Below are 15,220 nucleotides of genomic sequence, written 5' to 3' on the forward strand. Positions count from 1 at the left end.
AGAATATACAGCGTACTTCGTAGAACTATATGAGACGATGTCATAAAATAATGGACCTTCCAGTGAAGTAGAATGACTCCCAATGCTTACTTTGGTTTGAATGCATAGAAAAAAAAAATCAATCTAAAACTACAGTAAAGGATTCCTTTCACTTGTTATCACACAACAGCCGTGACATTAGTGGCAACCACATTTGCAAATGAGATGATGTGATAAAAATGATTTAAAACAAAAACAAAAACACGTCTCTACTTTACCTACACACAAAATGATATCCATTTATATTTATATTTCAACTTACAACATTTAATAAAATGCAGCCCTTGCATGAAAATCCTGTTGCTTTACAATGCCTACGAAAGATAACTTTATGGGAGAAAGGATTGTAATTTCAGTATTGTTTCTACAATTCTGTTCATCAGATTTCGGTCTGCTTATTAAAGTCATCTTGAATGTAGAGTGGAATGCCACAAGAAATTACAATAGGTATAGATCCGTGACCTTTTTATCCCAGGCAACGGTGTTTTTGTTTTTGTTTTTGTTTTTGTTTTTGTTTTTTAGTATGGATTTCGTGTGGGGGGGGACCCGATGGTTTTAATGCCAAAAATAACGTTTTGAACTCCTTGCAAAGAGATTTTTTGAATTGAAGAACTTTGTGATAGACACGCAGGGCATTATGTTGTCAGTGGAATTATACTGTATATCAGAGATTCCCGTTTGAGGTTCGGACACTTTTATATGTTAAGAAAGTAGTACAGGGTCACTCTGAATTCAGAGACGCACAACAATATCGGTTTCATTCCTAAGTTTATGAGGAAGTGGTAAAATCACAACGGGAGTTGGACTCACAGCAACATTAAATGATTGCCTTGGATTGGATTGTCTCGATAATCACAATGCTGGTATGTGCCCTGCTGGAAAGAACACGTGTCTCACGGTGTGAGAAACACAGTGTGAACACAGTGTGAAAACATTGTGAATACATTGTGAACTCGGTGTGAAATCTCTTCACACCGCACACCGTTAAATTCGAGCGTTTCAACAGTGTGGACACAATGTGAGTCATCAATTCACAGTGTGAAACAAAGCATTACTATGTAAACACTCTGTGAAAACTGCCCCACAATGTGAAATCATCTTCATACTGTTAAATTCGAGCGTTTTCACATAGTCGACTATGTGAGCACACTGTGAACACACTGTGAAAACACTGTGGGACACTATGTACTTTCCAGTAGGGCGAATCCCCTTGTATCGACACAACTGAAGCTGAGATTCACAGATCATCGTATTTCGCAAATACATTGTATGGTAAATGGAGTTTACATGAAAATGATGAGATATGTATAAATCGTGCTGGAGAAATCTTGTTGTCATTGTCCGTTTATCAGAAACAAACGTTGTTACACTTTGATCACTCATGTGGTGTCAAACTTTCTTTGGCTGTGAATAAATCTCAAATATCTTCGCGACTTTGATAAAATTCACAATAATAACAAAAGGAACAAGTAAATGTCACTCTGTTTAAGCTTCTCCTGACAAAATATAGGAGGTCATTCGATTAATGCCTTTCTCTCCTCTGCAAACTCTAGGTTTAATATCTGCGCTTCACATAATCCCATCTTTACCACAAACCTAAGCTCTCAAGAATACATTAAGGACAATTACAATGACATTAATCAAGTAAGCGTTTAGCCTCTACAGAAGACCAAAACCAGTACAGGAAACATGCACAACGGGTACTGATCACTTTGCGTGTTTCCGTATGTACATTTGTTGAGAGTATCGCTCCAAACAGCAGACCCAGTGTATTTATTCTCCCATTCTTTTGACATTCAAAACCACTCGAATACAAATTGCAGGATACACAAAAGTTCATTAATTAGGCCAAGTATGATTGATTAAAAGTCACGTGAATGTCTGACGAACACTCGTCATTCTTATTCTCCCCAGCGCACACAAAGTAATTCACAAAAATGTCATGGAGTCTAATGTTGAGCACAAAGAGAAGATCAAGTCCTTACGTGATGGAATTGAGATTGAAATGATGCACAAAGTTCAATTATTTGGGAGTTTGTTTGTTTTTTCTTTGTGAGACAAATTTGTAGTGCAATCAGAGTTTCTAAGACAGGATTGTTTTGCGTTGTTTGCACACAAAGAAACAGTCCAGAGGAGCACAGACTATTGATACTGCATTGGTTGATAAAACTCTACAGCCTGCTTTCTCTTTTTTCTATGCACAGAAACATTAAAAAAAAAACAACTATGATAAGCTATTAAATAGGAATGCCTTATAAAAGACTAATGACAAAAACACTGAAGTGCATGTTGAAGGAGACAACTAACTTACAAACATTCGCTGCGTCACAGTATTGGTCCGTCACTCAAAGCTTCTCATTCTGGATAGCCACGTGTTCAGTCCAAGAGTCCAGGAACATTGACGTCTAAAAAGTTGCTGTGTACACCACACCTGCTTGTTCTTATATTATTGGTTGATTGCGAGTGAAAGATAAACATTTAATGTTTTCTGATGTCGGCGTAATTGTTGTTTCTTTCAAAATCGTTCCTTCTATACAAATCGCCTTTCTTTGTGTCTACTTCACTGCCTCGCTGTGATAGCTAAATGTCCTGTCAGTGTTACATAATAATATTCGTTGCTATGTCGGGCAGATACCTTTGGCGATCCCAGAGAGGGGCAACCATTGTTATGATAATACTAGCAGGTGGGTTTTTTTTTGTAACCATATTTGAATGCTAAGTTATGAATATTAAAGGTAAAAGCACAACATACAGACTTGCAAGAAGTTATGATTTGTGAATTTCATTTTAGCTGAATTTTTTCACAAAATTTCCCAACCTTTATTCTGAAGGACATCTAACCAGTGTAGATTTCAACAAGGAGACATCGAAGGTTACTAAAAAAAGAGAGGTGGCACAAAAAGTGATTTTCGTAATCTGCTCTAAGATCTATACCGTTGTCCACTCAAGAAATTCTAAAACCTTCTCCCCCAGTGCATTGTCCAATCTTTGTCGTCTATAAAATTCCCCGGCAAGAAAAACCACAGCGAGATTTGCACGTGATAATGACGAGATAGAAAGCAGATTACTCTACACGACTTTAAATCGGATCTACCATCGGATACAACGCTTGAAAGAGTGAGCGGTCGCTTTTCGTTGGGAAAACCCATTGTTTTGTCACAGGAAAGATACCATGAAGTTGATAGTGGAAAGATTCGCCATTTTGAACAGTTGAAACGGAACATTTCAATTGAATATATATTTTCCTTTTTATTCCTGTATTAATTAAACAAAATAAATCGACGCTCTGCGCAATGAGTTACTATGAGACTGAGATCCTGACTAGAATTCTGGGAAAAAAAAAATTAGTAGAAATAAAATTTCCATGTGTGGATCACATACAGATGATCGCCGAGCGAAAAACATTTTGTAAAATTAATTGCTTGTTCATTTTTCAGTCATGCACTAAACGCAATGATAGAGGTGTAAGCGTTGAGATCGATGGGAGTCGGTAATAGCTGTTTCGCACCGTCGATCTGCAGCCCGCGTTCGTTCGTTCGCTAACCATTGAAAGACATTTTTTTTCATGGTGAGAATATAGATAGGCTGTCCACGCTTGAATGCTGATTTTCAGCAGAATGCGGCAAATTCTAGCCTACGCTATTCGGAGCAATGTTGAAAGTTCGTTTATTGCCTTCTATTCTGATGTGTGTGCTCATGTATTAATCGCTCTCTTTTTTTTTTAAGTATATATATCACATCATGATTTTATGCAATGTTTCTGCTTACTCATGATAAAAAAAAAAAAAAAATACAGTGGAACAGAGTTTCGTGTAGATCACGTTCAAGAACCCAAGAAGATGATCTGTTGTTGCGCTCAACAACAACATTTGACGTGTACGCATGTGACTGTAGATGACAACATTGTTTCTTCCTTGCATTTTTCTCTTTTCATCAGATTCAAGTTAACGTCGCATTGCATACCTGGTCGGCAACGCGTCATCGAATTTGAAAGATGGCAAATTTTTGTGCTTTGTGCTGCTCCTACACAACCTACAAAAGGGAGCTACCGCAGACCAAGCAGTTCAGAGTAGCTTCATCATTTAGGGCGCGGCTGGCATGGTCTCATGCTGTGGGAGACACGGCCACTTTTTTTGTGACCATGAAAACGTGGAGCGTTTAAATTTTCAAACGATATATATAGAAAGCGCTAAATATTTAGAAAATCTAGTATTAAAGAGAGCGTGGGGTGTGCTGTCAGTCTATTAAACTGCAATTATATTGTTAGAAAGTGTGAGAATAACAAGTATACAAAAGAACCAGGTCCACCGTTTCATTCAAAACGAATGGCAGGTTTAGACACGTATTTGGGGGTACAAAACAACAATATTGAGTTTACATTATTGCAACCCATATCACACATAAAATATCAAATATTACCGGTGATCAATTAATAAAAAAAAAATCAATACATATACTATTTCTGTGTTACAATAACAGTAGTGATGTAGTTATCATCCACAGTATTAATACAATAATCCCCATTAAAATATAATATAATAAATTATACAAATACACATATAGGCCTATATATATGCATACATACATATACACACACATACATATATACAAAAAAAACCTACATAAACCTTATTATCATCACCATCTCATCAAATCTTCACCAACGTTAATCTCTATTTGGCTCATACCCCCCCCCCCCCCACCACATATTATAATTATCAAAATCTATCTTATTTACAACTATAAATCTTTTCCAACCTAAAACCAAAAATTATAAACAAACATTTTTTCTACATTTTTTTTTCAATTACCCATTCACCCATAATATTACAGTGCATAATACTAATCTCATCTCAACTTTCCAAACATATCATTTAACCTCAAATTCCTTTCCTTTCCCAACAAAAAACAAAACATAAAAAAAAAAATGCGAAATCCAAACCAGCCGCAGCGGCAGAATAAACTTTCACCCGCTATCCCCATCTCATACCTGCGGCTACCCTCCTCCTCTCCCCCCCCCCCCCCCGGAAAAAAAAAAATCTACAGCCAATACCACATAATTATAAACCATAAACATCTGCACCTATATATCATACAAACGATAAATATCTATATCAATAATTATAACATACCTCAAACAATATTCTGTATTAATTATATCACATACATAACACATACAACCGACAGATGAAATGATTACAAACAGACTTACAGACCGGCAAACACATTACTGTACTTCCACTTCGGCTTCATAGTGGGTGTGAATATTGCATAACTATTAAGTCATGGATCTAGGTGCCGTACCTCCCCCCAAGCTCTCTCTTTCCTGGCATAAAATATTGAAAAAGAGGAGAGTATGGCGAGTTTAGAGAGTGTCTGGAAAAATTCGTTCGGACGAATCTTTGAACCTGTTGTTCTCAGAATTCGCTTTAAACGGCTTTTGTTCCCCCGGTCTATTAGGCCCCTTGCCCCGACTTCTATCGCGTGGAATGACACTGAGTAGCCCTTATCCTGGATATCCCGCACAATTGAATTATACTTTTCTACTTTTCTTTGATGTGCATCCTTGAGGTTCATTTCAAAGGGAACAGTTAGTTCAACAATCGTAATATCTTGTTCTTCCCTTAAGATAACTAAATCTGGGCGCAAACTTGTAGTGAGAATATGGGGAGGTATGGTGCCCCCGGCGATTGAGTGCCCCTCTAAGTCAGTGTAAATCGTCCCGTTGGACAGATTTTCAAGAAATGTTTTATACATATACCTCAGCAGGTTGTTATGACGCCACTCGTATCTATCTAGAAAAACTGGGCAGTTTGAGAGTATATGATGCAAAGTGCCTGTTGTGCCCGGGCAGAAGACACATCTATCACTGAGGCGTTTACCCCAGGTGTGCAAATTTGTATAGGAGGGCAGAGAATCTATACACGCATTGATGATCAAACTGAGAACTCTCTTGGGGAGGTTATTCATGATCGATTTCCATGTTAGATTCTCATTTTCCAGTAACAGTAATGATGTGAATTTCCCCTGCACTAAGAGTGGCGCTACTCGATCAGTCCGGTATTTCACTGTATCCTCCTCTATTACCTGCTTAACCATTTTTTTTTTAACTGCGTTCCATGAGCTTGTCTGCACATTAACTAAGTTTCCACTTTACCATGAGTTACGTTACAATGTATATAATTTATAAACTATAAACTATAATTATATAATTTATATATAACCTATAAACTATAAACTATAATTATATAATTTATACATAATTTATAATTTATATATAAGGACCAGCCAGAAGCATGGTAATTGCTGCCATGTTGTTGTTTTAATTGGTGTTGTGAACGTCCCAGTCTTCGGTGGAAATCTTCTGTTGATAAAAGGTGTATGATGCATGGGGAAGTGCATGCCACGAACAATTCTTCACGCATGATTTGATCAAATACTTTATTTGGAATGAAATAGAAAGTTCCTGAATGCTATGACGTTTATGATAAGACATACTGACATGTCACTATAAGGAAGTAATGAACCCTGTGAACTTTCGATCTCACAACATTTTATCCTGTGATTTCCGACTGAAAAGGAAGACAGCAGAAGTTACTGACATATATGGAAACGAAGGAAATTTTGCAATCGGCCAAAAATGCACCGCCTTTGTTTGCAATTGAAAATCCCTTTTCACACTGGGAGCATTGGGCAACATCCTGTCCGTTCATCCTTCACCATATCTGCTATAGTTGCAGAACAGTAGCCTGCAAGTGGTCTTCTAACTGTGTCAGGCAGTCCGTATTTTCCAAGTTTGTTTGTTTGTTAAGTAGACTGGAGATATCCAGTTTATGATGGTCATGGTTTTGTTGATTAGCAATGAAATCTAACGAATAGGCTGTACCTTTGTTAATTTCCCTTTAATCTGTTTTATTGTGTTTTTTTTCTCCTTGATAAGCATCGTCACTATTTAATTGCTTTATCTTGCGCGCGTGTGTACATAATGTGAGATATAATTAAGAAGCCCGTGTGAATAAAGCCAATAATAAACTATGTATATATTAATCAAGAAAGAGAAAAAATCATTATCGTGACACACACTAAAATTAAGCTCATCAAAACATCAGCAATGTAAATTATCAAACTTCAGCTATACATAATCTATTTGTTTTATACACAGAGGCAGGACCTCAGGTAAAGTAAACATCACATATATTGCGTTTCCTTGAAGATTGCGATGGATAGTAAAAATTCACACGTCAGATCGCAAGAAATATCAAGTGGTAAGCATGTCGTTTACCATACAAACAAATAGATAAGTAGATAAACAAACAAACAAACAAGCAAAGGACACAAACAATCAACAATGACTTCACAAGGTCGTGTTTGTTTGGGCAGTAGCTCCATGGATGGAGGACTTCTTACGTACACCACACGACGCGCTCAGGTCGGTTCCAATGCCCTCGCTCACTTGCGCCTTCCTTCTCCGCTTTCTATATAGGAATACCGAGGACAGTTCTGTACTGTCATACAATGAATTTGTCTTGAAGTATGTATGTATTAAACTGAATGTTTCTCAGTTTTACTCTACACGCTCTGCCATCAGAGAAGTGGGACATCTTTACGTCGATTGACTATGGTTTTTCGTCGTAAGAGACTTGGGAAATACTGACATCTCATTCTGAACAAAACAAAACAAAAACGAAAATTGCGTGAAACCGCCAATTTGAATTCATTCGATGATCTGATTTGCATTTTGTTGAATCGGTCTTTATTCGACGTTGTTTATGATGATACGTTTATCTAACCGAAAAGCCATTAAAGCAAGATGTTTGTCTGACATAAAGCCACGTGATACGCCTTAACAAAAGCACAAATACGGCACCACTGCAGGAGTCAGTGAAGAGTGGCCTGGGTTTGTGCCGTAACTTCCTTAGTAACCTCTTTCTGCTGGAAGCCAGTCCAAGCTACTACCTTACTCTAGCGTCGCTGTAGGGGGTGCGTGTACAACGCACCAGCTATTTCTGTCGAAAACAAAATAGACCTTTATACCCAGTGGGCGAATTCTATTCTTGCGTAGACCTAGTGAAACATTCATATCAATAGAAGTCTTTATAATGTTTCACTCGCGAGTATGCAATTTAGTTTGCACCGAAATGGTCTTAGTACAGTTTAGCAGACATCGAATGTGACATGAGGTGACTGAATTCCTCCATAACTTTGATCAGCTCTGATATTATGATCTTCAAAAATGTGCCTAGGGCTTTTGCTAGCTTTGATATAAGCCTGAATTACTTTGTGAAGCTATACGAAGATATCATAGGCCAGTCGGAATCAAATTACGACATGAAATTAAGAACATGAAATATACACCCCAACACACAACGGCTTAATATGGCCAATATCCCGGCTTAAGAAGTTGTAGAGTACATATTACGGAAAAGAATACCGACATTGTGAATGCTATACGCCTTCTATCAGGAGCTTAAAAAAAAGACAGAACTTGGAAAAAGAGACTGTGGTTGTCCGTATCCTTCCGGGGTCTCTGCCCGCTTTTCCGGCTCATGGGGAAACAGCAGGGCAGTGGTGCCGGTGAGGATAATGTGGTATAGCCATACTGTAGTACCTGTCCAGTAGAATTGACTATAACATTGAGTGCATACTGACACACCATAACCCTCGAGCGGAAAACATGAGTTTTAATCTTATCACTGAAGAGAAATAAGAGCGCCTTTACTTCCTACAATCTTCGCGCTTGTATTGTAGTGACATAACGGCGGCTACATAATGTTCAGTACGTATCCATGTCGTGTACTCGAATGGATAGGCCTACTGCTTGCACATTGTTTTTTCGAAACTGATTATTTTTACTTTGGAAACCTGTTTGAAATTTCGGGACTCGTATTATTAAGTTCATGTTTATGTATATACTATAGGTACATACATTATACTTCAATCGTTAAGTCACGGAAATGGGATCTTAAGACTTCTACAGCAAAGAAGAAGGAAACTCTAAATGTATCGCATTATGCACAATTAAGATTGATTAAACATGAAAGTATAAACATTCTATTTCACTATGCATTTTACTCGCATGTACCTTGGTGGTGGTGGATTGGCAGAGGTAGATTTTGTGACACAGACACGAACGATCTACACTCGAATAATGATTTACAGAAACAAGGAGAAAATAAAACATAATCTTCTGATTGCTTCTGCATGTTAGTCTATAGGTTTCATTCCTGTATAACCATGAAAAAGAAAGTTAAATGGTATTTGGGTGAGGAATTCATACGAGTAGTTCCTTTGGGTTTTTCTTCGCTATTACAGTGTAAACTAATTGGGGAGATCTGTTGTACGCTGATACCCATTACATACTGCGTACATGTTAGTTACTTAAAGGCCCAGTTAACATAGCGTTCTTAGTGCGGCTATTTATTATTTTTTTTTGCCTTATATAAAATATAATTTGTTACTAAATATGAAAAAAAAATCACGTGCAAGCCATGGAATGAAAGCGGATATCAAGGACACTTCCAAACATAAACAACGGTGACCTATGTTTTCAGTGAAATTTCAAAGCTAACCCTTGATATCATCCCGCCATTTGGCTCAAAAGAAACCTTCTAAGTGCCCTTCTTATCGTTCAGAATCAGCATGAAGCATTTCTGCACCAAATGCCTCTAAATAACGTGCAGACAACGGGTACTGTTTTTTTTTTCTTACAATATTTATTGAAACATAATATACAATGTTAGACAACGGGTACTTGCATGAGAGTTGCAGCTCGCACCGAATACGTGACAATGACGTTCGGTGCGGACATTGATGCAATTCCACCATAATACTCCCGCTCTTGTAAATGAGATGCGTGTCGCATCATGCCTCACTCGCAAAGAAAACTAAAAGAGCAAACTGAAATCATGGTTTGTTTTTTTTCTTCCAACTTACCATCTTTCATGTTTCCTTATCACTTCTGGCTGGCAGCGAAATGGGGGGAAAAGAGAAGTTAAAAAGAGCAGTCCCTCCTTTTACAGCTTTTTCTTAATCAGTCGACAGTCTCGCCTTCGTAATATGTGATGACGCGACGTCCGTCCATGCCACACCCTATCCCGATATTTCGGTGAAGAATTTCTTAATAAATCATAAAACAATGCCGCTTATTTAACATTCCATGCCAGGGATCAGAAGGCTGAAGTAACGTCAAAAGGAGGCTATTAAGCGTCGGAGAATATCTGACGAAAATCGGAGACAAAAATCGTCACCCCACAACAAGCGAGCATTCATCCACCTTGCGCATTTGCATAAATCGTAATGTCAAAGGCCGACGCTTCGAAAATGAGCGTCTACCATTTGAGTTATTTCATAATACAACTTGTTAACACTAGTTTTGGAAATACCCGCAACCCCCTCAAAATTACAGGAAGGAGATCAAGGAGTAACACCGAACACGGAGATGCCGAATTATTTTCATCTCTCAAAATCCCGCCACTTGGCCGGTCTATTGAGCTGCGTCAAAATCAACAGAGAAGTGGAGGTCAGCCACCGGGCACAAAATGGTACACACCAAAAATTATATATGTATTTGACACACATTATCATAGCTCCTTCGCTACGTCATGCACAAACCTACCTGTGTCGTAGATACACACAGAGTTGAGCTGTACTCGGACGGAGATTGGCAAGTTTAGACCAGTTTTTAGAGGAATCCGATATTCGTCAATCACTGACACAACTTTCTCCCAAAGTTAAATCCATTAGAAAGTAAATCCTCGGCAAGGTTTCCTATGGCAGAACCGGAAATCGGTCTGAAAAGTAGAATTTCCGACCGGTAAACACTGCAGAGAGAGAGGGGCGGGGACCCGCTGGTCTTAGCGTCTGTGACACAACTGAGCATAAACTATGCGGCGAGGTATGTCGAGTGGATTCAATGACGCATGCGCAGTGTCGTCGACAACTTGGAGCTGGATCGCTCTTGCGTGCTCATTGGTCCCAGTGCGGCATACGGGCTTGTGAGCAAGAACATCACTGGCTGGAATATAGGGAATGGCGTGATATTCATGATGATATATTCTTGCATTGCATATTATGCATTCATTAATTATACAGTATGTCAGGGTTCATATTCATTCGATTGAAACCTGCATATTTCTGAAAACCTCAAGTAACGTTGCACTAAGCGGTGAAGGAATATCAGCTCTTCAAGATGTACATATTGATGGCATGAAATCATGGTGAACATAATGATCTCCGCAAAACGTTATGTTTATGTTATTGTCACCTGATTACGATACTGTGGTCTCTCTCAGACTTCATTATCTACAGTCTGCTTATCACAGAAAATGATTCCAAAATAGGATTATATGTATTCACAGAATGCAATATCATGAACAGTTGCTGTGTACACTGCTGCAGTAATGCAATGGGAGATATAGTTTATGGTTGCGAGCACAAAAGCTATGTGATAAAAAAGAAATAAACATGTAAAGGAAAGAATGATGATAATAGAGTCAAATTTGCTTTAAGTACGTGAAATCTGGGCATGTGTATACATACCCCATAGCTCGAGCTAATGAGAAAATGACAACAGCAACAGCAAACAAATTACCGCGCAAAACGTGTTCATAGATGAATTGCATGGCTTGAATATGTTTTCGAAATATAAGAAAGTATGGGAAAAGAAACAAAACATTAAGGGAATAAACTGGTCCGGTGATTGTGCATAGACGCGCTATCAAAGATGTTTGTGGGGAACTTTTCTGGTTTGGAAATCAATTGATCACACGTTCATCCAGATCTTCAATATTACAGCATGTAGCTTAATAATATTGATTTGACTCACATCATATCCCATATTGTTGTGCAAATCATGCGCATAATGATAATGGTAAACCGGGGAACACACTCAAAACCTATCACTACAGCAAGGAGTCACTATCTACATGGAACCTATGTTTGCTGCATGAAATTATTAACACAGAACTCTAATATTAAAGGTTATACATCGATGAAAGAGATATTGTTCTTGGTAATGTTGTATCCTTTTTTATGCTGGGGATCTTATAGAATTGCAGCATACCTATCTCAAGAAAATATCAATTTTCATATGCATTTTTCGTGAAGAACGATTCTTGTAATAATTACGTTGTCCGATGGAAAGTTCTTTAGAATTATAATGTCAGTACGACAAGTGTTGCTCATAGTAAAGACGGTTATGTGTTGTTGCATTATATTCTAATAAGATGTGTTTCAGGATTATGTTGAGTGAAGACATGGACGCGCATTTGTTGATACTATGGTCAGAAAGCAATACTTTCATTTTCACTTTGAACCTATTTGGGGAATTTGGGGTTCTCCAAATGAAAGTCATACCAGTTATGCTTTGTATTTCTATATCTCTCGGTGTATATTTCTCTGTGTTCTCTCATTTATATGACATTGTCGATATGTTATCCTTAGCCTATTTTACTTAAGACACAACATCATTCTTTCTATATCAAATGCATATTCTCTCTTTAGTCAGGATTATGATAGAGATTGAAATTCCGAATGTCAAATTACCCGTTAAAGCCTTTAATAGCCAAGTGTAGTCAATGGACGTTGAAAACGAACTGCTTCGATTAAATTAATGTAAGTAAACAGTCAGTAATCATAACAAATGTTAATCTGCTATTGTCTCATTCCTACGCATTCCTTGCGATTAACCCTGCTCAGCGGCCGTGTGATCCAAAGCACGTTCAATGAACTTCACACCGCCTACTCGCTCGTTCATTTTGGGGCTGTTCTCCGCCGACGACATACTAGCCGGCGGTGAGCTGGCGGTATAAGCGCTGCAAATGCGAAGCTTGGACTATGTGCGTGGTATACGCACGGAATAGACAGTTATATGACCCTGCCAATGTGCCTTGTGTTATAGCTCTGCAGTGTTGGGGTCCTTTTGTCTGCTTGTTTATTTGATGTGGTTGTTATCTTTTATTAAATATTTTGTGTCATCCAGCTCAATTTAGACCTCTCTCTTTATTTGTTTTCGATTAATCTGAATCTTATCATACATGCCATGAATCGAGTTCCCCACCTATACCTATTCGAAATGTGCGTATTTGTATGACAATCGGGGATTAGCTTTGTTGCTTCCAATATTTGAAACGCTTTCCATGCATATAGGAGTCTTCATTAGCAACGTCTTGGAAGCATCTAGATTACTCTTATTTCACATTTTATTTACCCGTCGTTTAAAAGGAGTGTAGAGCGCGCGCACACACATACATATATATATATATATATATATGTGTGTGTGTGTGTGTGTGTGTGTGTGTGTGTGTGTGTGTGTGTGTGCGTGTATATGTCCAGTCTGGTAGTTGCTGCACTGTGGCAGCAACTGCCAGACTAGACGCATTCCATCACAAGCAGGTTAGTTTTGAAATCCGTCCGACCAGGAGCAGACGTATACCCTTGTGTGTATGTCTGCTTCAGAAACGGATTTTAATCTAACATCACATCGCATCCTGGTCGCTGATGAAGAATGCGATGACTAATCTGTTTGGTGTCTTGTTTCTAAATCATGCGCTTTCCTCGCCAGGATAAAGCGTTTTTTAGCGTAATGCCATTTTAGGTTTTTATCACACACACACACACACACACACACACAGCACATTATATATATATATATATATATATATATATATATATATATGTTTATATATATATATATATTTATTATAAAAACAGCAATAAGTATTTTGATTATACCTTCTTCGAAATAAAAACTGCCATTGACTTGACATAGCGATATGGGCAAAATTCGTTAAAACTACGTCTTTTGTGAACCAATATATGTATAATTATATATATCTACAAGCGAAAAAAAAATTTTTCCATGAATCTACATTTCAATGAGATGCGTATTTTAACACCATTAGGAGTTGACATTTCATGCAAAACACACACCAAAAAAAAAAAAAATCGTTCTACAATCTATAAGCATTATTGGTTCTATGCTAAAATAAACATCTTCTACTAGTATATGAAACTAGTAAAAAAGCATCGGAATATTTTCCTCCATTTCAAATGAAGGGTCCATATTATGTTGTTTTAATCTTGGCCAGTGATGATTTTGAAGGCTGAATATCTATACTTCATTAATTTTTACTCCACCTTTTTACCTATTCAATTATTCCTAATGTCATACTTAAATTTTCTGATGTGCATATTTTCTCTTGGAAAATAATTGGTAGTAATAGTAGTTCTGACACATCTTTCATCTTTGACCCCTTATGCCACCTTAACAGTACATTTTGGTATTTCCTACTTTGTCTTTAAAGTGTGCTTACCCCACCACAACACAACGACTCCCTCTTATAAGTCCAGATAGAGGGACTGAAAAGACAATAATACTTTTGATATGTGGGCCCTTTTGAAGAAGGAAATCAGTACAAACACACACACACACACACACACACACACACACACACACACACATATATATATATATATATATATATATATATATATATGTATATACATATATATATATATATATGTAAATATGTATAAATTATATATATATATATATATATATATATATATATATACATATCTATACATACGTACATATCAACTACATTTGATATAATATACAGCTGCAACATAGAAAAGATAAGAGTGAACGTTTTTTTACAAAAAGAGAGAGAGAGAGAGAGAGAGTACTAATGTTGTTATTTCTAGCTATGGTGCATTTAAAGAGTAACACCTATGCTCTTCAAACCCACACACATACACACATACACACACACACATACAAACATAACACAGACCACTTCAGTTAATTACTCTCCTAACGAGATTATAACACCATGTATTTTGTACCGAGGGTGGATTACGTGTAATCACGTTAATTGTGCTGTGCTTCAGAACCTTGTAGATGTAAATGCCGTAGCACTCCTTCCTCTTCCTACGCCTCTTCTTGTTTTTGTTTTTATGAGTACCTATACAGCATACCATCTACACTTTCTTTACTTCCTCTTCTTCATTGTTGACAGTGCTATTGAATTTCTGCTAGCTTGAAGTTATCTGGATACTATTCCTTTGTGTTTTTATGACTTGATATGTTTGCATTATTGAATGAATGATACATAGTACTGGATAAAATATTAATTAAACATGAGTACCAATGCAGCAATCAAGATAACGCGATAACAGT

At 37.4% G+C, this 15,220-nt stretch overlaps 1 protein-coding gene across 1 annotated transcript in view; it reads right to left on the reverse strand.

The window, feature by feature from the left end:
* Nucleotides 1-12,820, reverse strand: part of LOC140245704 (amidase-like) — a 34,197-nt gene extending 21,377 nt beyond the window's left edge. The window contains exon 1 of the mRNA XM_072325245.1: nt 12,727-12,820. Within this exon, the coding sequence (XP_072181346.1) occupies nt 12,727-12,820 (94 nt within the window). The remainder of the gene's footprint in view (nt 1-12,726) is intronic.
* Between the last annotated feature and the right edge of the window lie 2,400 nt (nt 12,821-15,220).

Source organism: Diadema setosum, chromosome 2 (genome assembly GCF_964275005.1).
Source record: "Diadema setosum chromosome 2, eeDiaSeto1, whole genome shotgun sequence".
NCBI classification, from domain to species: Eukaryota; Metazoa; Echinodermata; class Echinoidea; order Diadematoida; family Diadematidae; genus Diadema; species Diadema setosum.